At 46.0% G+C, this 19,821-nt stretch overlaps 1 protein-coding gene and 1 long non-coding RNA gene across 5 annotated transcripts in view; one reads left to right on the top strand and one right to left on the bottom strand.

Annotated features, from left to right (window-relative positions):
• LOC103346077 (uncharacterized) overlaps positions 1 to 19,821 on the top strand; it is a 68,636-nt gene that overhangs the window by 36,466 nt on the left and 12,349 nt on the right. For 3 of the 4 annotated variants that reach the window (XR_011378074.1, XR_011378071.1, XR_011378072.1), the window contains one exon: positions 5,531 to 6,951. The exons of the other annotated variant lie outside the window; for it this stretch is intronic. This is a non-coding gene — a long non-coding RNA (uncharacterized lncRNA). Of the gene's footprint in view, positions 1 to 5,530; positions 6,952 to 19,821 lie in introns of those variants that run through there. 4 annotated transcript variants of the gene reach the window in all.
• On the bottom strand, positions 13,954 to 15,615 carry SPAG11B (sperm associated antigen 11B). Its single transcript, XM_008251577.3, has 2 exons — positions 15,498 to 15,615; positions 13,954 to 14,243 (listed from the first exon to the last, which is right to left on the bottom strand). Exons 1-2 carry the CDS (start codon positions 15,550 to 15,552, stop codon positions 14,050 to 14,052), a joined length of 249 nt encoding a protein of 82 aa, XP_008249799.1. The 5' UTR covers positions 15,553 to 15,615; the 3' UTR covers positions 13,954 to 14,049.

Below are 19,821 nucleotides of genomic sequence, written 5' to 3'. Positions count from 1 at the left end.
TCTCCCTCTCACTCTCTCTGTCACTCTGCTTTTCAAGTAAATAAAATAAATATTTAAAAATAAAAATAAACTAGGGTGATGATTGCAAAGCGTTTGCTAGGGGTGCTTACCTACTGAGTGCTACAGCTTTGTCTTCACCACACACGGTGGGAGAAGACAGGCATTCTACTGAGGCACCTCTGCAGTGAGGGGCTCAGGGAGTGCAATTTGCATGAGGATTTAAGGCTTTTGGCTCAGAGATTGGTTTCTTTTAGTGTTTTGAACCTTATCCAGCCCTGGGAATGTTCAAGCCCCATCTTGGGCTCCAACCTGCTGGGAAAAACCTGTGGCTGGCTATTCACAGAGCTGGAGGGCTTTTTGAATTGATTCATCACTGAAATATGGAGGCTGTTTTAGACCAATTTATTCCAGTTCAACACTCAGGATTATAGAATTCACTCTGGCTCAGACAGAACTCAATCTTATCTCTGATTTTTTTTTTGACAGAGAGACTGAGAGAGAGACAGAGAGGAAGGTCTTCCTTTTTCCGTTGGTTCACCCCCAAAGTGGCCGCTACGGCTGGCATGTTGCGCCCAGCACATGCTGCACCGATCTGAAGCCAGGAGCCAGGTGCTTCCTCCTGGTCTCCCATGCAGGTGCCGGGCCCAAGGGCCTGGGCCATCCTCCACTGCACTCCTGGGTCACAGCAGAGAGCTGGTCTCGAAGAAGAGCAACCAGGACAGAATCCGGTGCCCCAACCGGGACTAGAACCCCGGGGTGCCAGCGCCGCAGGTGGAGGACTAGCCTAGCAAGCCGTGGCGTCGGCCTTATCTCTGGTCTTGATATATAAACCAGAGCCCCAGAAAACACCCCTTTTCCACCTCCTGCAGGTCCTCACTGCCCCTTTTTCTTGATGTCATTTACCCTCTAAGTAGTTTCTAAGAGTCCTTGATTGATTATTATTATTTCTATTTTATTTTTTCCATCTTTCTGCTTCTTCCTTCCTCTTCTCCACCTCCTGCCTTGGAATCAATGCTGCTCACACTTTTTCTGTGAATCTAGGTTTGCATTAGGATTTTCATTTCTGTGAGTGCTGGATAATACGTGTGTATATATTTATATGTGCATAATGTACTTTTATATTTAAATTACCATGATTTAAGGTTTGTCTTGAGGGCATACTGGTGTTTTGTTATAAGCATTTCCCAAGATGTGCATGTTTTAGGAAATTCTCTGGCTTAGTGCCAAATCTGGGCTTTCACTCTGCAGTTACGTATACATAGGTGTAGCTCACAACACGTGCTCAGACCTGCTATGGAACTTGACTCTGAAGACAGCCTATAAAAACTGAGAAAAGTCAACAAGATATCCAGGTGTTTTCAAACATAGAAAAATAACTTTGATAATAGCCTGGATGAAAAATAACTTTGATAATAGCCTGGATAGCAATTCTCCTGGAATTTGGTGCTTTGGGACCCCGTGCCTGCTCAGGCTTGTATTGTTACGAACAAGAGGCCTTGTGAGGCAAGAATGAGCTTCATTTCACCCAGTGGGTTTCCCGTAGCCTCTGCAGATTGCATTCTCTTCAACAGGCTGTGCTCACTGTCGCAGGCTGACTTACTTACAGTGCCCTGAGGTTCCTCTTGAAGTGTTGCTTCATCAACGCTTTGGATGTGGACCTGTTTCCTAGGATGTGTGGAGAAAAGCACTTCCCAAAACCACATCTATTTGCTCAACAAAGAAATTAAGACAGTTTAGACCACATGTTTGCCAAACATTTTATCTTTCCTCATTGTAATCTATCTAGCATTCTCTCTTTTTAATATTGCTAGCCCTATCCCCTCTACCTTTTCCCAGTCTTATTCTCCCGTTTCCTTCTACTATATATTTAGTACAACCCAATAAATTTATCAGTCAAAGCTGAAAATAAAAGCCACAAATCATGTGAGTTGTATTAACCTTTCAAAAATTATATCTGGGGGCTGGTGTTATGGTGCAGCGGGTTAATGCCCTGGCCTGAAGTGTCAGCATCCCATATGGGCGCCAGTTTGAGACCCGGCTGCTCCACTTCCGATCCAGCTCTCTGCCTCGGCCTGGGAGAGCAGTGGAAGATGGCTCAAATCCTTGGGCCCCTGCACCCACGTGGGAGACCCAGAAGAAGCTCCTGGCTCCTGGCTTCAGATCAGCATAGCTCCAGCCATTGCGGCCATCTCTGGAGTGAACCAGCAGATGGAAGACCTCTCTCTCTCTCTCTCTGCCTCTCCTCTCTCTGTGTAACTCTTTCAATACATAAATAAATCCTTTAAAAATTATGTCTATTTGTATCTGCAAGATTTAACCTTTTATTTCTATGGTAAAATAGTCTTAACATTTGTTGGGGCAAAAATTTGGCAGCATAGTGCAGATATGAAGCACTTTTACAGACTTGGTCATCTGAGTTGGAATGATATTTAAGTCATTTTCCCCTTGGTTTATTGCTGGAGCTCAGTCCTCCTCTTGGTGCCATTCTGGCTTTCTCCTGCCACTGTGTTTCTGCTGCCATGAGTCTCTTACCCTGTTGTTTCTGTCACGTGTGGGTTTTCTGCTGGGAAGAGCCTTCATCTCAGCTCTGGGTCTCTGCATCTGAAGTCTCTTTCTGCCCAGGGCAATGTTTCCTGCTCTGCAGCCCGCCAAGGGTGTTTCCAGCAGGGAACTCTTCCTCTTCTGGCTGTGCAACTGCCTACCACATTCCTCTGGCAAAGGATGAGCAGAACACTCAGCTGAAAGCTCTTCCTTTGAGGTCAGAAACCAGAGAATGTTGTCCACTCCTGTCCACCTACTCAACATAGGCCTGGGAGTAGTAGTGACAACAATCATACACCCAGTTCCCTCCCCTCCCATGAGTTTGTCTGAGATTCTGCACATAGGTGAGACCAAACACCATTTGTCTTTCTGTATCTAGTTTCTCTTACATGGCATGCTATCTTCCAGGTTCATCCATGTTGTCAAAAATGTCATTCTTTTCTTTCTTTTTATTTTTAAAACTAGTGTTCCACTGGATAGATTACCGCATTTTTGTCATTTACTCATAAGTGGGTAGACACCCAGTTTGTAGCTATTGAGAATAGTGCTGCAGTGGACAGAGGAGTGCAGTTAATTCTGAGATCCATTGTCAGCTCCTTTGAGAAATGCCCGAAAGTGGAATTGCTGGGTCATATGTTCTATTTTTTTTATTTTTTGAGGGACCTCTAGGCTGTTTTCTGCAATGTCTGTACCAACTCAAAATCCCTACAACTGTGTCATGAGTTCTCTTTTCTCTACATCTTAATCAACACAATTTTTAAAAATAGTAACCGTCCTATTGAAGCGATGTCTCATTGCAATTTTTTTAAATTTTTATTTATTTTTTTATTTTTTTGACAGGCAGGAGTGGACAGTGAGAGAGAGAGACAGAGAGAAAGGTCTTCCTTTGCCTTTGGTTCACCCTCCAATGGCCGCCGCGGCCTGCGCGCTGCAACCAGCGCACCGTGCCGATCCGATGGCAGGAGCCAGGTGCTTCTCCTGGTCTCCCATGGGGTGCAGGGCCCAAGTACTTGGGCCATCCTCCACTGCACTGCCTGGCCACAGCAGAGAGCTGGCCTGGAAGAGGGGCAACCGAGACAGAATCCGGTGCCCCGACCGGGACTAGAACCCGGTGTGCCGGCGCCGCAAGGTGGAGGATTAGCCTAGTGAGCCATGGCGCCGGCTCATTGCAGTTTTGATTTGTGTTTTCTTGAGGATCAGTGATATTGAGCATTTTTAAATGTATCTGTTAGCAATTTGTTTTCTTTGGAGAAATATCTGCTCCAGCCCTTTGCCCATTTTTTAAAAAATCAGGGGGCCAGTTCTGTGGTGCAGTGGGTTAACTCCCTGGCCTAAAGCACTGGCATCTCATATGGGAGCCAGTTCTAGTAGTCCCAGCTGCTCCTCTTCCAATCCAGCTCTCTGCTATGGCCTGGGAAAGCAGTAGAAGATGGCCCAAACCCTTGAGCCCCTGAACCCGCATGGGAAACCAGGAAGAAGCTCCTGGCTCCTGGCTTCAGATTGGCGCAGCTCTGGCCTTTGCAGCCATCTGGGGAGTGAACCAGTGGCTGGAAGACCTTTCTCTCTGTTTCTACCTCTCGCTGTAACTCTCTTTCAAATAAAATAAAATAAATCTTTAAAAAATAAATGAAAAATTTAAAAAATAAAAAACCAGGTGATTTGTCTTTTATTTGGCTTTGTTTTGCTGTTGAGTTGTGAGTTCCTGATGTGTTTTGGATGTTATTTCTTTTTCAGAAATATGGTTTGAAAATAGATCCCCATTCCACATTGTCTTTTTTATCAATTTTTTTTTTTTGATGAGTAGAATCTTTTTAGTTAAAGGGCAGAGAAGTGCATTGGGGAGTGTTTAGATTATGAGGGCACTGCCCTAATGAATAGATTAATACCATTATCATAGAATTAATTTCACAACTGTGGGAACATGCCCAGAGCAAATGTTTAGCCTAGTGGTTAAGAGGTTTGTCAAGATGCTTGTATTCCTGATGTGAGTAACTGGGTGCAGTAACGGACTCTGGCTCCTGATTATAGCTTCCTGCTAAAGCAAGACCCTAGAAGGTAGGGTGATGGGTCCAATAATCGGGTTCCTGCCACACACATAGGAGATCTGGATTGAGTTCCCAGTTGTGGATTTGGCCCTGACCTAGCCCCAGCTGTTGTGGGCATATAGGAAATGAACCAGTGGATGGGCTCATTTCCTCTCTCTCTCTCTCCAATAATAAATAAGACTTGTTTGGGGCCAGTGCTGTGGCGTGGAGGGTTAGGGCCCTGGCCTGCAGCACCAGCATTACCTATGGGCTGTGGTTTTAGTCCTGGCTGCTCCACTTCTGATTGAGCTCCCTGCTAATGCTTCTGGGAAAGTAGTGGAGGATGCCCCAAGTGCTTGGGTATTTGCACCTACATGGAGGACCTGCAAGAAACCCCTGGCTCCTGGCTTCAGCCTGGTTCAGCCCCGGTTGTTGTGGCCATTTTGAGAGTGAACCAGTGGATGGGAGACCTCTCTCTGTGTCTACCTCTGTTTGTAACTCTGCCTTTCAAATAAATAAACTAAATCTTCTTTTTTTTTTTTTTTTTTGGACAGGCAGAGTGGACAGTGAGAGAAAGAGACAGAGAAATAGGTCTTCCTTTGCCATTGGTTCACCCTCTAATGGCCGCTGCGGCCTGCGCACTGCAGCCGGCACACCGTGCTGATCCGATGGCAGGAGCCAGGTACTTATCCTGGTCTCCCATGGGGTGCAGGGCCCAAGCACTTGGGCCATCCTCCACTGCACTGCCTGGCCACAGCAGAGAGCTGGCCTGGAAGAGGGGCAACCGGGACAGAATCTGGCGCCCCGACCGGGACTAGAACCCGGTGTGCCGGCGCCGCAAGGTGGAGGATTAGCCTAGTGAGCCGCGGCACCGGCCTCTAAATCTTCTTTTTAAAAAAGACTTGTTTAAAAAAAGACCCTCCTCTTGTATACTCTCTTGCCCTCTCTTTGCTCTCCCACCACAGGCTGATGTAGCAAGAAGGCTCTCACCAGATGTGGCCCTTTGATCTTGAGCTCACCAAACTGAAGAACTAACAGTGAAATAAAGCGATGTTCATTGTAAATTCCCCAGCTTGTCAATTTCTGTTACAGCAGCACATGACAGTCTGAGATTGGCCCAGCCATTTGGGTAGTGAACCAACAGATGGAAAATCTCTCTGTCTGTCTGTCTCTTCATCTTTGTCCCCAGTGCCTTTCAAATAAATTAATATTTAACACAGTATTTTTTAAGAGATTTTTTTCTTGTATAAGCTAGTTAATCAATAAATGAGAAGGCTGTTCATGTCCCTATCCTGCCTTTTATTTGCTCTTCCTCAAAGTTCCCAGCTTCCTCTGTCCACCTCCTCACCTTCCCCAGGAAGACAAATTCACTCTACTGGTGTGGAAGAATCCAGCGTCAGTCCCTCCTTGAGGCACAAAGGGAGGTGTCCACACATGTTGATCACTACCACAGGCATGAGGTAGAACAGGAAAGAAACCAGTGCTGCTCTGTCTGCTGAACAAGGAGATTCCAGCACTCAGGGAAGTGAGAAGCAGTGGAGTAATCTGGGAAGTATGTCCTTCCTCACCCCGGGTTAAGACTGTGTACTCCTCAAAACCTGCACCTGCCATGGGGGATTATCCAGATGGTCTACCTAGCAGGTTCAACAGCTACAGAAGCTCACGCATCCATCCCAGCCCTGGGGAGCACATGTGAAGGGGGTCTGGGGTAGGGAGACACTGCAGTCCTGGGGAGGGCACCACGGTGGGCTCAGCCTCACCAGGCTAGGTGGTTTCTGGAACTTGAGGACCACACAGCACCAGCAACTGTCCCACTACAGCTCTTGGAGGCCACGTTAGCCTGTTCAATACAATGCAGAGGGGGCTGGGCCAACTGAGCAGCTCCCCTCACTGTGAGAAAGAGGGAGGTTTCTCTAGAGGGGTGGGAAGAGCGAGGTAGTGAATGAAGGGGACAAACCAGCATTGAGATTTAGGTGGCACAGAGGAGAGCCCACTGGGGAAAGAGTGGCTCCTGGAGGGCTTAAATGGGGATGGGCATCTGGCCCCTGTGACATGAGACCCCTGTGTCTCATATCACAGTACCTGGATTCCACCCTGCCTTTGCTCCTGACTCCCGCTTCCTTCTAATGTGAATCTGGGAGGCAGCAGATGAAGGCTCAAGTAATCAGGTCCCTGACACCCAAGTGAGAAACCCAGATTGAGTGTCTGGCTCCTGGCTTCAGTCTGGCCCAGCCCTGGCTGTTGGGGGCATTTGGGGGCCAGGGTGAACTAGAGGATGGAAGAGTTCTGTCTGTCTGTGTCTTTCAGATAATAAGAATAAATGGGAGGCTCAATAGGCTAATCCTCTGCCTTGCGGCGCCGGCACACTGGGTTCTAGTCCCGGTTGGGGCACCGGATTCTGTCCCAGTTGCCCCTCTTCCAGGCCAGCTCTCTGTTGTGGCCAAGGAGTGCAGTGGAGGATGGCCCAAGTACTTGGGCCCTGCACCCCATGGGAGACCAGGATAAGTACCTGGCTCCTGCCATCGGATCAGCGCGGTGCGCCGGCCACGGAGGCCATTAGAGTGTGAACCAATGGCAAAAGGAAGACCTTTCTCTCTGTCTCTCTCTCTCTCACTGTCCACTCTGTGCCTGTCAAAAAAAAAAGAAAAAAGAATAAATGGGGACTTGAGCAAAGATGTTTTCATTTTGGAATCTCAAGACAGCATGTTTTTACTGTTTGTAGCTTTTATCTTTTTCTAATGAAATCTCCGGGAACTTCAGTGAAACACTGTGATTGAACTGGACATGTCTAGTGCCTAAGTGATAAGCACTTTGAGAACCTATAGTGAGGACAAGGTGTTCATGGCTTCCTGTGTGCTTCTGGGGAGGGAACACTACCAGTTGTGTGCATATGACCATACAGACAGGCGTGGCCCACAGCACATCAGTGCTGGATAAAGCTCGAGGTCCCTGGAGTGGAGGGGTAGGAGTGGGAACTGACTTTGAGCTTCAGGCAGTGGCTGTCAGCTCAACTACCAGTTGTGTGCATATGACCATACAGACAGGCATGGCCCACAGCACATCAGTGCTGGATAAAGCTCGAGGTCCCTGGAGTGGAGGGGTAGGAGTGGGAACTGACTTTGAGCTTCAGGCAGTGGCTGTCAGCTCAACAGCTGCACTCGGTGATCTTCATGGAAACCCCAAAGGATTCAGACACCTAACTCAGATCCCCACAAGGGGTGACTTGGAAAATTTGTAATTTGGAAGCTTCGAAGATGGGACTGGGAATTAAAGGAAGATGATTCCTCTGGCTTAGTGACTCTGACCTGCTGGTGACTGGCAGGCAAACTCTGCACACCTCGAGTCTCCTCCCTGTAACAACACAATGACAATAGAGAAGTGCATGTTCCCCGTGACGTGCACCACACCTAGTGTCCAATGTTACCCTGGGCATTTGGGCCTGTGAGTCATCCTGACTCCTGGCTATCAGCTGGCCAGGCAGCTATGGATTTCAGGAAGCCCTCGCTGGCTCACTCAATGGCTTCTCTCTGTTGGGGAAGACAAGTCTCTGCCGTGTCCTCTGTCTCGAGGTGTGAATTTGTGCCCTGGCGTCTAGGTAGCCCTACCAGCTGCCTCTAGCCCCAGTCATGCTGTCATCCACAGTGCTTCCCTCAGCAGGAGGGAGGACACATGAGTCCTGGGAAAGGAATCAGATAAGGAGGCACACCCTGCTTCGAGGAAGAAGGGAGGTGGAGGCATGGTGAAACAGAAATCACCAGTTGTGTTGATCAATGGTGCTGCCTCCCAGGACTTCCTCCACTCTAGAAAATTTCCCTGCTTCCAGGTTCAACCCACACCCTGGGGCACTCCTTGGAGAGCTGGAGAGTCGTCTCACTGTTAGCTGTTCCTCCTGTCCTTTTATTGCTCTTCTACCCAGCCTTGCAGCCAATGCTTCCCTCCACCACCTTCCACTCCTGTACTCCAGGTGCCCAGAGAGCTGGAGTCTTTGGTCTTCCCCTCACTCTGGTGGGGCTCATACAAGTCATACTTCTGGATGCTAGCCACTGGGCTCCCTCTTAACTGCCCTCTCTACTTCCCCTCCTTCCCTCCCTCTTTCTTGCCTCCTGCTTTCCTCCCTCCCTTTCTTCCTTCTTCCCACAAATGCAAAATAAACATGGCGTGAAGTGTTCAGGAAGGAATGGTGTACATGCTGCAGGATCTGGCTGGCCCTGGAGTCAGATGGTAGGCCATCGTACAACAGAGTGAGAAACAGCTGCTCCAGGTGTGTTCCTGCTGAAGATGAAGCTCAGGACTCCTGGCCTCATATGGGCCTCAAAGGCAGCTTTCCATAAGAAGCATAGTTAAAGGTGAGACCCAAAGAGTGAATGGGAATAGTTCAGTGATGTTCTGGGCAAAGGAAATGGAGGCACAAAATCTGGGAGGTGGAAAACAGCATGGGAGTTCAGAAACTTAAAATACTCTTGACCATTTGGAACTTACCAAGGCAGCAGTTATGGCTGTTGAGTTTAGCGGGGGCTTTGATAGCAGGCATCTTGGAGGCCACATGAGGTAGTTTGGGATAACCTTGTTCCTTGGAGGTTACATCCTTGTACACCTGGGTGTTCGCCTACACATCCTTGTATACCAGGTTGCTGGGCAGACCTGGTCTGAGCCCTGCATCTCCTGGGCCCTGGGTGCTTCTCTGTGAACCACCAGAGAGACCTCTCTCTGGGTAGCCACAGTGACTGCCCAGCCCTCACCTGTCAATAGGGAAGGCCACTCCTCTGTGAATGCTCAGGCTGAGATGGGACAGGCACATGTTTCACTGCAGGTGGGACCCCTGACAAGTCACTGGCAGGTGATGTGATACACACTTAGTGTCTCACAGGGAGGAAGCCTGGAGACTGCAAGCTTTTCTGATTTCCAGCTGTCCTGGGGATGGTCAGGACTTGAGTGATCTCTTCATTATGTTCTGGGGGAAGCTGACAGCTGCTTCTCCTTAGTCAGAGGGATGCAGGTGAGGACCATGGTGTGTGTGAGACCTAGGGGTCTCAGGGTCCTCAGCTGAGTTCATGGCAGAGCAGGTTCTTTGTGTGTGTGAGTGTGTGTGTGTGTGTGTGAGAGAGAGAGAGAAAGAGCGAGAGAGCGAGAGAGAGAGAGAGAACTTTATGGAAGGTGATTCCAAAAGAGAGGTTTTTAATATTTTGAGCTATTGCAGCATTATTGTTAAAGCGTGCATCCTGTGGTCCCCTAACAGATGTGTTTCAAAGGTTTTTCTTGTTCATTTTCTTATAAACCCATCTCATCCCCTTACTTTCTAGCACCTCCACAGGCAGTGTTGCTCCAGATGGTAAAAAAATAATCCTCGTAATTGAGCTATATTGCACCCCACTCCATACGGTTAACACGTTCCAGTCTGTCAGTGCAGCTGAGGGGGTGGGGGCTGATGGTACTAAACCTCCTTCAGCCATGATTGATTGGGACAGAGTCCTATCTCTCAGCCTGCTCTCAAGGATTCCCACAAGTAGTGGATGAACTCTAGAAGGTCATAGTCATGAAGACTGAGAGAGGGACTGGTTCATGCCCGGTTGGTAAGAAGTCTATCCAGGGGGCCCGCATTGTGGCACAGCAGGTTAAGGTGCCATCTGTAACATGGGCATCCCACATCAATCTGACTGCTCAGCTCCCTGCTAATGCACTGGGAAAGCAACAAATGATAAACCAAGTATTTGGGTCCCTGCCATCCATGTGGGAGACCCACATGGAGTTCCATGTTCTTGGCTTTGTTTGACCCAGCCCCTGACATTTCAGCCATCTGGGAAGTAAACCAGCAGATGAGACTCCCCTTCCTCCCCTTTTCAAATTAAAAAAATAAATCTGTTAAGAAAAAGTCTATTCAGACTATAACTGTACCCCAAGATGTCTCATATAAATATCTACATGAGCATGCATGTGTACTTCGATGGCTAAATTGTTCCTCCTTTAGAGTATTCAGATGTGACAAGTGCTTTGTTTACATTGAAAAAATCATCTCAAATCACTTTTCCTGAATTAAATTTCAGGAAGGTTTAAACTTCGGACAATAAAATGGATCACCCATAGAATCCCATACTCTAGCCTCAAAAAGAGTTTCCTCTGTCCTTTGTCATTCTAAATGGATGAATATGGAATTTACACCCCAATTGCAAAGGTGGGGCTTGAGTTTCAGTGAGGCCTAGCCTACCTGGACCATGAACTTGGGCTGAGAACTCAGGCACTCCGATTCCAAGGTCAGGACCTGCTTCCATGACAGCTTGGTGCTCACCAGAGAGGACAGTTTGGTTAAAAGTCCCCCAGGTCCCTTTGATCTAAGCATCTGTCACTGAGGGACAGGGGGCAGCAGCGTGAAAGGCCAGAGGAGGAGGGACTTCCAAAGCTCCCCAACCTCCTGCTTTTAGTCACACTGCCTCCTGTTAAAGGTGGACAGCTGAGGTCATGAACGATGATTGGACGGCCTGCTCTGCTGCGAGGTGGTGCAATAGCAGGAGCTGACAAGGACTTTGTCTCTCTGTCTGGATAGATTTCAGATGACAGAACCCCAATCATAGGGGAGTGGGAATCTGAAGAGGAGAAGGGCTGGGAAATCTTGAAGTTGTGAGACAAGAGATGAGGATATGGGTTTCAGGCTGTGACATGGAAGACATGGCTATAGTCACAGTGGAAGGTCCTGGGGTTCCCTGGTGACATCTGCTCCAGCCCTTGGATCAGAGGAGATGGCAGTGGAGCCCTGAGAGGACCTGTGTTTGAAGCTTGGACTGATTTACTCATTCACTAATGCACTGTACATATATCATTCTTGGCTGTGCACTAATGGTATTATAGACATGATGACTGCCTAGGAGAAGTCCCATGACTAGCAGAGAAATTTGCATGTAAACGACTAATGACAGTGCATGACATATCCCATAACACGGGTGCATCCAAGGCCCAGGGGTCCAAGGACAGCACTGTCCACTCTGTGCCAGGGTGTGCTATGGGAAAGCAGGAAGAGGGCCAGGGGTGCCTCTGTGTTGGGAAGATGGTTCTCCACTCAGCGGGTCATTCCAGGAAAGATGAGAGCCCCAGGGAAAGGATACCAACTCAGTGTACACACAGCCCCTGCTGGGCCCATCCTGGTCTCTCCTGCCCCACAACAGCCAGGGACAATCCAGGCCCCCAAGTTTCAGGGTATATCCTGTTCCCAGTACCAGTCCTACCAAGGGAAGAGACACTGGGAGCTGAGTGCGAAGTGTGTTGGGATGAAGACTAGGCAGATAAATCCCAAGAGAGTGAGGCCTAGGCAAGTGAATCCCAAGAGGAGAACAAATACACAGGCTGACTTCTTTCTTAGTCTCCATGTGATCCTCTGGGAGGCAGTCACAGAGCCCATCAAGGACCAAGAGCCTTGCTGGAACCCCTGGTGCTGCTGCCGCCCAGAGCCTAGAGCTTCTCACCCATCCTCCCCACCGTGTTCAGCATGGGGCCACCACTGGAGCCATAGTTCCAGAGAGCAGGGGGGCAGGAAATGGAACAGGCAGGTTCTGCTTTGCCTGGGCAGGCCAGGATCAGCAGCAAAGGCACCGGTAGAGTCTTGCAGGCATAGGCGGTCGCAGCGCGCCCTCTGGTGTAGAGTTTTGGCATTGACGGCCTGCTCTTCACCAAGGTCATTTTTCTCTAGTAGCCTCCAGTTCTTTGTGACAGTCCCTTCACTCTTGCCTCCCCCACGCCTCAGCAAACACTCAGGAGGCTGTCCTGTATCAGGCAGTGCTGAAAGCTCCTTTTCCGTGTTTATGGAGGTTACACACATACTCCTGGAGAAACCTCTCATTAAAGGGGTAAAATTATCTTCAGCATAGTCCAGACCATGATCAGTTCCCACCTTACAAATGTGAAGCAGCACAGCTTTGGGCCATGGGTACAGCCCCTGCTGGGGGGGTCCTGCACAAGCTCTCACCTGCAACAAGGACAGATCCTCCATCCTCCTTAGCATCAGTGAGATCCTGCACCTGCTTGCTGGTGGGCTTTGATATGCTCAGAGATGAGCCCTGTCTCCTTTGATTTTTGAGGAGCAAGAGTCCCAGAGTAGAGACTGAATGGCTAAGGCGTGTGATCAGCACAAAGTGTGGAAGTTGTCCCAGCCCCCACTCAGTTCTGGGCACAGGAACTCCTTGTGTGATTTCCTGTCTGTCTCAGGTGGACGGTGCTTGGGCTGAAAATGCCTGCCTGCTCCGAAGCGTGGAGATTTGTGTTTCACTTGGGAACCAAGACTTACCCTGGGGTCAACACTTCCCACCTCCAGGCAGATGCAGCAGGACAGGAAGTCACGCCCTGCCCTGGACCACTGGGGGAGGACTCTGCAGAGAAACCTGCACCCAGGAGAAGTTCTGCTCTGTCTGACCCCAGGGATCTGATTGGATTTAGATAATTCAAGCAAAACAAAGAACAGTAGTGGATTTAGAAAAGACTTGGAGAAGCCAAACTAGTTACGCCAAAAATCAAGACCGAAGCTGGAATTCCAGACAGGAACCCAGAAGTACATACCCTCAGTACCTCTAAAGGAGGGTTGACTGATTCGCAAGGAAACTGGGTTCAGGCCATGAATAGAAATGAGAGGACATGGTATCTGGTCAAGCTCTCTATTTGTCTAGAGAGCTCTCAGCTCATGCTGTCTTAAATGCCAGCATGTTTCCTTTTATTATGTTTTGGCTTCCTTCCCTGGAGTTAATACTCTCTACTCTTCGGCTGACTGGCTCAAAGATATTTTATGTGCAACAAATTTGAGCAGGAGACAGGGAAGATCAAAGAGGAAGGCCTTGTAAAGCATTGAGCACCTTCATGAGCACAGCTCCTACTTTGCTTCTTTCCCAGCAATGTTACTTAGCAGGAACGCAGAAGGAACTCCTGCTTGCTTGGGCGCACAGGAATCTCTGATGCGTTGCTAACCTGGGAGCAATTTCCTTGGCATTATGACTTTCACTCTTCTTCCACTCCTAAAACAGAACTGCTCTTACTTACTCCACACTCTGTGAGAGTGTTTATTAATCTTTTGAGATAACCTACGAGTAAATGTTTGAAAACAATCACATCCTATTAAATGTGACCTGTTACCTGAGAAGGTCATGAGAAAGATGCAAAGACTGTGGCATGTGATAGTCTGGGTAAGCAAGGAGGGTTTCTTGCTGGCTTTGATCAGAAGGATGTCTTGCATGGAAAAGTGACCAGGAGATGGACAGTGTTTCCCTCTGAAAATATATTTGGAGCTCAGGTTCTGGTCTGCACCTTTGTCTGAGTGTATGATGTGCTATCTGGAACAGAGTAAGGAGGTGGAATATTACAAAATTCTGAGACATGCATTAAAAAAAGCAAAAGAGGCAAACAGAAAATGGCAAAGAACCTTGGTGCTAGATTCATTCAACAAATATTTGTTGAGTAAACATTGTCAACCACACATCCTTTTAAGCCTTGGAGGATCTCAATATCTCTGCCTTCAGGGGATTACACTTTCCGTCCCAAATCTGCCATCCTTGTCTTTGCCTTCTTCCACTCTGTTCGATGTACAGCATCTATTCCAAGGGTCTGAGCAAATGTCACCCTTTTTCTCACCAGAATGGCAGAAAAAAAGTCTGCAGGTTCCATGTTGCATACGGCAGATGGTATTCCTAATTCCAGGTGGAATATCTCCTACGGATGCAACAGACAGATCTGATATTTAATTCATACAGAGTGAAGAATTATGGATGACCCAGCCCATACCCCAATTCCAAATATATACTGCATTCCTAATGAAGCTAAATGTCAGTTCCAGTCTAAGTGGGATGCAGTTTCTTAGCTTTAAAATGGAAACAATTATTTACCTCTCACAATGCTACCAGGAGGCTCACTTGCCTGGGTGTATGCAAGATCACTAGGTCCTAAAAGGGGCCAACTGTTAACCTCAAGGTTCTCAGGCTCCCTGGTGATGGGTATGCATTAAGCAGAAAGCAGAGAGGGCTTTGGAAAACAGGATGAAATGATGGAGGGTGGGTTCTGATTCTCAGCATGGGACCCAAGTTTTAGTTTTATGGCCTACAATGAAAGGGAGAAGATAAATCTTCCCACCATAACTTGTGGGCTTGTCAAACAAGTGCAAACACCTGATGTTCTCATAAGGATGGCACTTTGAGAAAGAGGGGATGGCAAGAGGGGTCTTACTTATGTCAGGCCTGCAAATGTTACACATTGTGACTGTGAAAACCAACCACCGCACAGCAGGCTCACATGGTTATGAGGGCCTTGCACAATATCTGGATGCTTTTGGGCCAGCATCATCCCAGCCCAGCCATGAACCAGAGGGGATGTAGCATGAAGAGGCAGATTCCACCCCCATTGCAGAGAGAAGAGCCACCAGACCAGCAGTCTGAGAGCCTACATGTTTCTCATCTCACTTCTTAATAATCCACCATATTTCCTTGATAATCTCTCCAATTCATTTAAGCAGTTATATCTCAATATTCTCATCTGTAAAACAGATAATCTGTGGGAGCTGGAGGAATATTACTGTTAGTGTGAAGACCTATTGTGACCACAGTTATTCATTGTGCTGAAGTAAACAACTTTTCTCTAGAGCTTGGTTTCCTGGGAGTGTAGGGCTGCCATAGAAGAGCTGATTCCCGCTCCAGGGCTGACATTAATATGTCTATAATTTCCTTCTGAGAATCTGTCTCAGCCTGCAGTGAATTCTTCCCCTTTTTATCAGAGCCTAGATACCATTTATCCTGTATTGACCCTTACAACACACAATTTAGCTTCTAGAAAGCTCCTCTAGGGGATACCGTATGGCCCAGGATTGAGCCTCAGAGTAGCCCACCTGTGCTCAATGCCAGCACTTGGGCACAGCTCCTCACTGTCCACACACGGACCCCACACATGGATCACACATAAATAGGAGACATTTACCTGAGCTTGTTTGAGTCAAACAGAAGAAAACAGCAAAAACAAAGAGGACCTTCATGTTTTAAGGTTCCCTCGGCACTCCCTGCCCCTCTGTGCAGAGGAATAAATCTGGGAGAGGGAGTGTCAGGCGTAGCCTGGGGGAGGCACACGATATGGCCTTTATAGGCGTTGGAGAACACAAATCAGGAATGGACAATTTTATCTGCTCTGCTGAGTAAGGCTGTGGGCAGAAGGAGCTGGGAACTCTTCACTTTCTATCTAAAAATAGGATTCTTGGCATTCAAAGAGGCAGTGATTGGCCAGAAACATGGAATATGGAGATTGAAAATGAGAGGGAATCAACTCTGAGGAGTGGCAACTTAGCACCAAGTACTGTGCCAGGTAATACTTCCGTGAAGCCATGCTCCCTGCTTGCAAAATTTGTTTAGCTGGGCAATGTCCACCAACACTGAACACATGGAGAGTCTCTGACCCAGAAACATCACCCCGGGTGTATCCCCAACCAACACCCAGGCCCAGGTGCACCAAGAGACATACAAGAGAATGTGCAATGTCTGCATCATTTATTAGAGTCAATTGAATACAGTCCTAGTACTGTGTTGTGATGGTGAATAAACAAATAATGTATTGCTGTATAGCAATGATTATTCAAACTGTCATCAGTACCAAGACCTACAGATGAAAATGAGAAGAGCGATGGATCTTACAAATATTATCCTAGTGGGAGAAAAGGGCCAAATACAACCCACTACATTATTCCAAAAATCTGGCAAAGCTAATTGCCAAAAGTCAAGACATTGTCTACTTTAGGGGAAGAGGACAGACTCCTCTATCATTTGACAATCTTCTCCATTTGAGGAAGTGGCAGTCTACTGGGGTCAGGGAGGCCCCAGAATTACAGATATGGGTGGATTTGAGTTAGGATAGAGCTTTGCAGGGCTCTGGGATGCAGAATAGAGATCACTGAAAATGGGTGATGTAGGGCAAATCTCCTAATGAGTGCTGCTCAGACCCCAGCTGATGCAACCCCTACTAGATTTTAGTCTCAGGATCCCTCGGATTCACTTGCTGAAAATTCTCTTAGTTGAAAGTGGAAAGTGAAACCACAGGCTTCTTCCTGTCTCCATCCCTCAGGCCTTCAGGACAACTGCTCCTAGCTTCCTATTCCCTCTTCCAGAGGCTCCCTAGAGGCACAAAAACATCTGTGAGTCTACACCCCAGTTTTTTTCTGTAAATGAAAATAGACTATCCATATTACTCCAGACTTGCCTTTCTTATTGTGGGCTTTCAGAGGTTACACATTCATAACATGCCCCATAGCCTGCTGTCCACCTTATTTATCCAGTCTACAGCAAACATGGTCAACTGTGAGTATTACTCAGGAAACTTATTTTTGGAAAGGGAGACATCAAACGTGGCCAAGAACTTCTGCATGAGTAAACAATGTTGGCAACTGAGGAAGCTGGGAATCAGGTGTTTGTATAGATATTCCCAGATCTGGTAAGATTTACAGAGGCAGAGAACCTGATCAAAGGATACTCTGATTCACAGGCCTTACTGTACCTCATAAAAGTACCTATGATCAGTGAAATGAAGACCTGGTTTTTGAAAAAATAAGAAAAAATGACACATCATTGGATCAACTAACAAAAAAAGGGAGAGGATCTAAATCCATAAAATCAGAGATAGAAAAGGAAAGATAGCAACAGATACCACAGAAATAAAAAGAATCATTGGGAATTACTACAAAGAGCTGTATGCCAATGAGCTGGAAAACCCAGAAGAAATGGATAGATTCCTGAACACATACAATCTACCAAAACTGAGTCATGAAGACATAGAAAATCTAAACAGACTCATAAACAAGACAGAGATTGAATAAGTAATGAAGATCCTACCAACAAAGAAAAGCCCAGGACCATTCAGCTTCACTGCTGAATTCTACCAGAAAATTAAAGAAGAATTAATTCCAATTCTTCTCAAGGTATTAAAAACAATTGAAAGGGAGTGAATCCTACTAAACTCCTATGAGGCCAGCATCAGCTCAATTCCTAAACCAATAAAAGAAACAACAAAGAACTAGAACTGTAGACCAATATCTCGGAGGAACATAGATGCAAAATCCTCAACAAAATACTAGCCAATTGAATTCAAAAACACATCAGAAAGATAATTCATCCAGATCAATTGGAATTCATCCCTGGTATGCAGGGATGGTTCAACAGCTTCAAATCAAACAATGTGATACACAACATTAATAAATTGAAGGACAAAACCCAAATGATTAACTTAATATATGTAGAGAAAGCATTTGATAAAATACAACATTCTTTCATGATAAAAACCTAAAGCAAATGGGGTATAAAAGGATTTTTCCTCAATACAAATAAGGCAATTCATGACAAATCGACAGCCAGCATCTTATTGAACAGGGAAAAGTTGGAAGCTTTCTCACTAAGATCTGGAACCAAAGAAGGATATCCACTCTCACCATTGTTATTAAATATAGTCCTGGAAGTTTAAGTCAGAATCATTAGGCAACAAAAAGAAATCAAAGGAATTCAAATTGGAAAGGAAGAAATCAAATTATCCCTATTTGCAGATAGCATGATCCTTTAAACAGGGGATCCAAAAGATTCCACTAAGAAACTATTGGAACTCATAAAAGAGTTTTGTAAAGTGGCAGGATATAAAATTAACACCTAAAAGTCAATAACCTTTGTATGCACAGACAATTCCATAGCTGAGAAAGAACTTTGAAGATCAATCATATTCACAATAGCCCACCTCCAATTAAATAACTTGAATAAATTTAACCAAGCAGGACAAAGATCTTCATGATAAAAATTACAAAACATTTAGGATGATTCCAGGTCTTAGCTACTGTGAATTGAACTGCAATAAACATTAAGGTGCAAACAGTTTTTGGTTTGCCAATTTAATTTCCTTTGGGTAAATTCCAAGGAGTGGGATGGCTGGGTTGTATGGTAGTATTATATACAGGTTTCTGAGGAATCTCCAAACTAACTTAAATGCCCATCAACAGCAGATTGGATAAAGAAATTATGAGACATGTACTCTATAGAATACTACACAGCAATCAAAAACAATGAAATCCTATCATTTGCAACAAAATGGAGGAATCTGGAAAACATCATGCTGAGTGAATTAAATCCCAAAGGGACAAATATAGTATGTTCTCCCTGATCAGTGACAACTAACCAAGCACCAAAAAGGAAACCTGTTGAAGTGAAAGGGACACTATGAGAAACAGTGACTTGATCAGCCCTTGCCCTGACTGTTGATGTACAATTTAATACTTTATCCCTTTTGCTATTTCTTTTGTTCTACTTAATACTATTGGTTGAACCCTGTAATTAACACAAAATTATTCTTAGGTGTTTAAATTTAACTGAAAAGTGATCCCTGTTAAATATAAGAGTGGGAATAAGAGAGGGAGGAGATGTATAATTTGGGATATGCTCAATCGGACTTGTCCCTAATGGTGGAGTTAGAAATGTGCCAGGGGATTGCAATACAATCCCATCAAGATTGCATGTACCAATGCCATCTCACTAATCAAAGTGATCAATTTCAGTTCACAATTGATCATACTGATAGGTCTAAGAGCCAAAGGGATCACATAAACAAGACTAGTGTCTGTGAATACTAACTGATAGAATAAAAAAAAGGAGAGAACGATCCAACATGAGAAGTGGGATACACAGCAGACTCATAGAATGGCAGATGTCCTAAACAGCACTCTGGCCTCAGAATCAGCCCTTAAGGCATTAGGATCTGGCTGAAGAGCCCATGAGAGTATTTCAGGCATGGAATGCCAAGACACTCTGGCAAAAAAACAAAAACAAAAACAAACAAACAAAAAAAAAACCCACCACCAAAATGAAAGATCTCTGTGAGTGAGATCCCAGTAGAAAGAACGGGCCACCAAAGAAGGAGGTACCTTTCTCCAAAGGGAGGAGAGAACTTCCACTTTGACTATGACCTTGTCTAAATAAGGTGAAGTCGGTGAACTCAAAAGGCTTCCATAGCCTTGGAAACTGATGACTAGAGCCTAGGGAGATTACTGACGCCATAAACAAGAGTGTCAAATTGTTAAGTCAACAACAGGTGTCACTGTGTACTTACTCCTCATGTAGGATCTCTGTCCTTAATGTGTTGTTCAATGTGAATTAATGCTATAACTAGTCCTGAAACAGTAGTTTACACTTTTTTTTGTTTGTTTGTTTTTTGTTTTTCTTTTCTTTTCTTTTTTTTCCCATTTTTTTAAACTTTTATTTAATGAATATAAATTTCCAAAGTACGA

Source organism: Oryctolagus cuniculus, chromosome 8 (genome assembly GCF_964237555.1).
Source record: "Oryctolagus cuniculus chromosome 8, mOryCun1.1, whole genome shotgun sequence".
Lineage (NCBI taxonomy): Eukaryota > Metazoa > Chordata > Mammalia > Lagomorpha > Leporidae > Oryctolagus > Oryctolagus cuniculus.
This window is presented reverse-complemented; position numbering and strand designations above follow the sequence as displayed.

What these genes read in the sequence shown, in the direction of transcription:
- SPAG11B (XM_008251577.3), bottom strand. Translation starts at nt 15,552, where the DNA reads ATGAAGGTCCTCTTTGTTTTTGCTGTTTTCTTCTGTTTGACTCAAACA. An exon ending in TTTGACTCAAACAAGCTCAG is followed by an intron (nt 14,244 to 15,497) that starts GTAAATGTCTCC and finishes TTGCATCCGTAG; the next exon opens with GAGATATTCCACCTGGAATT.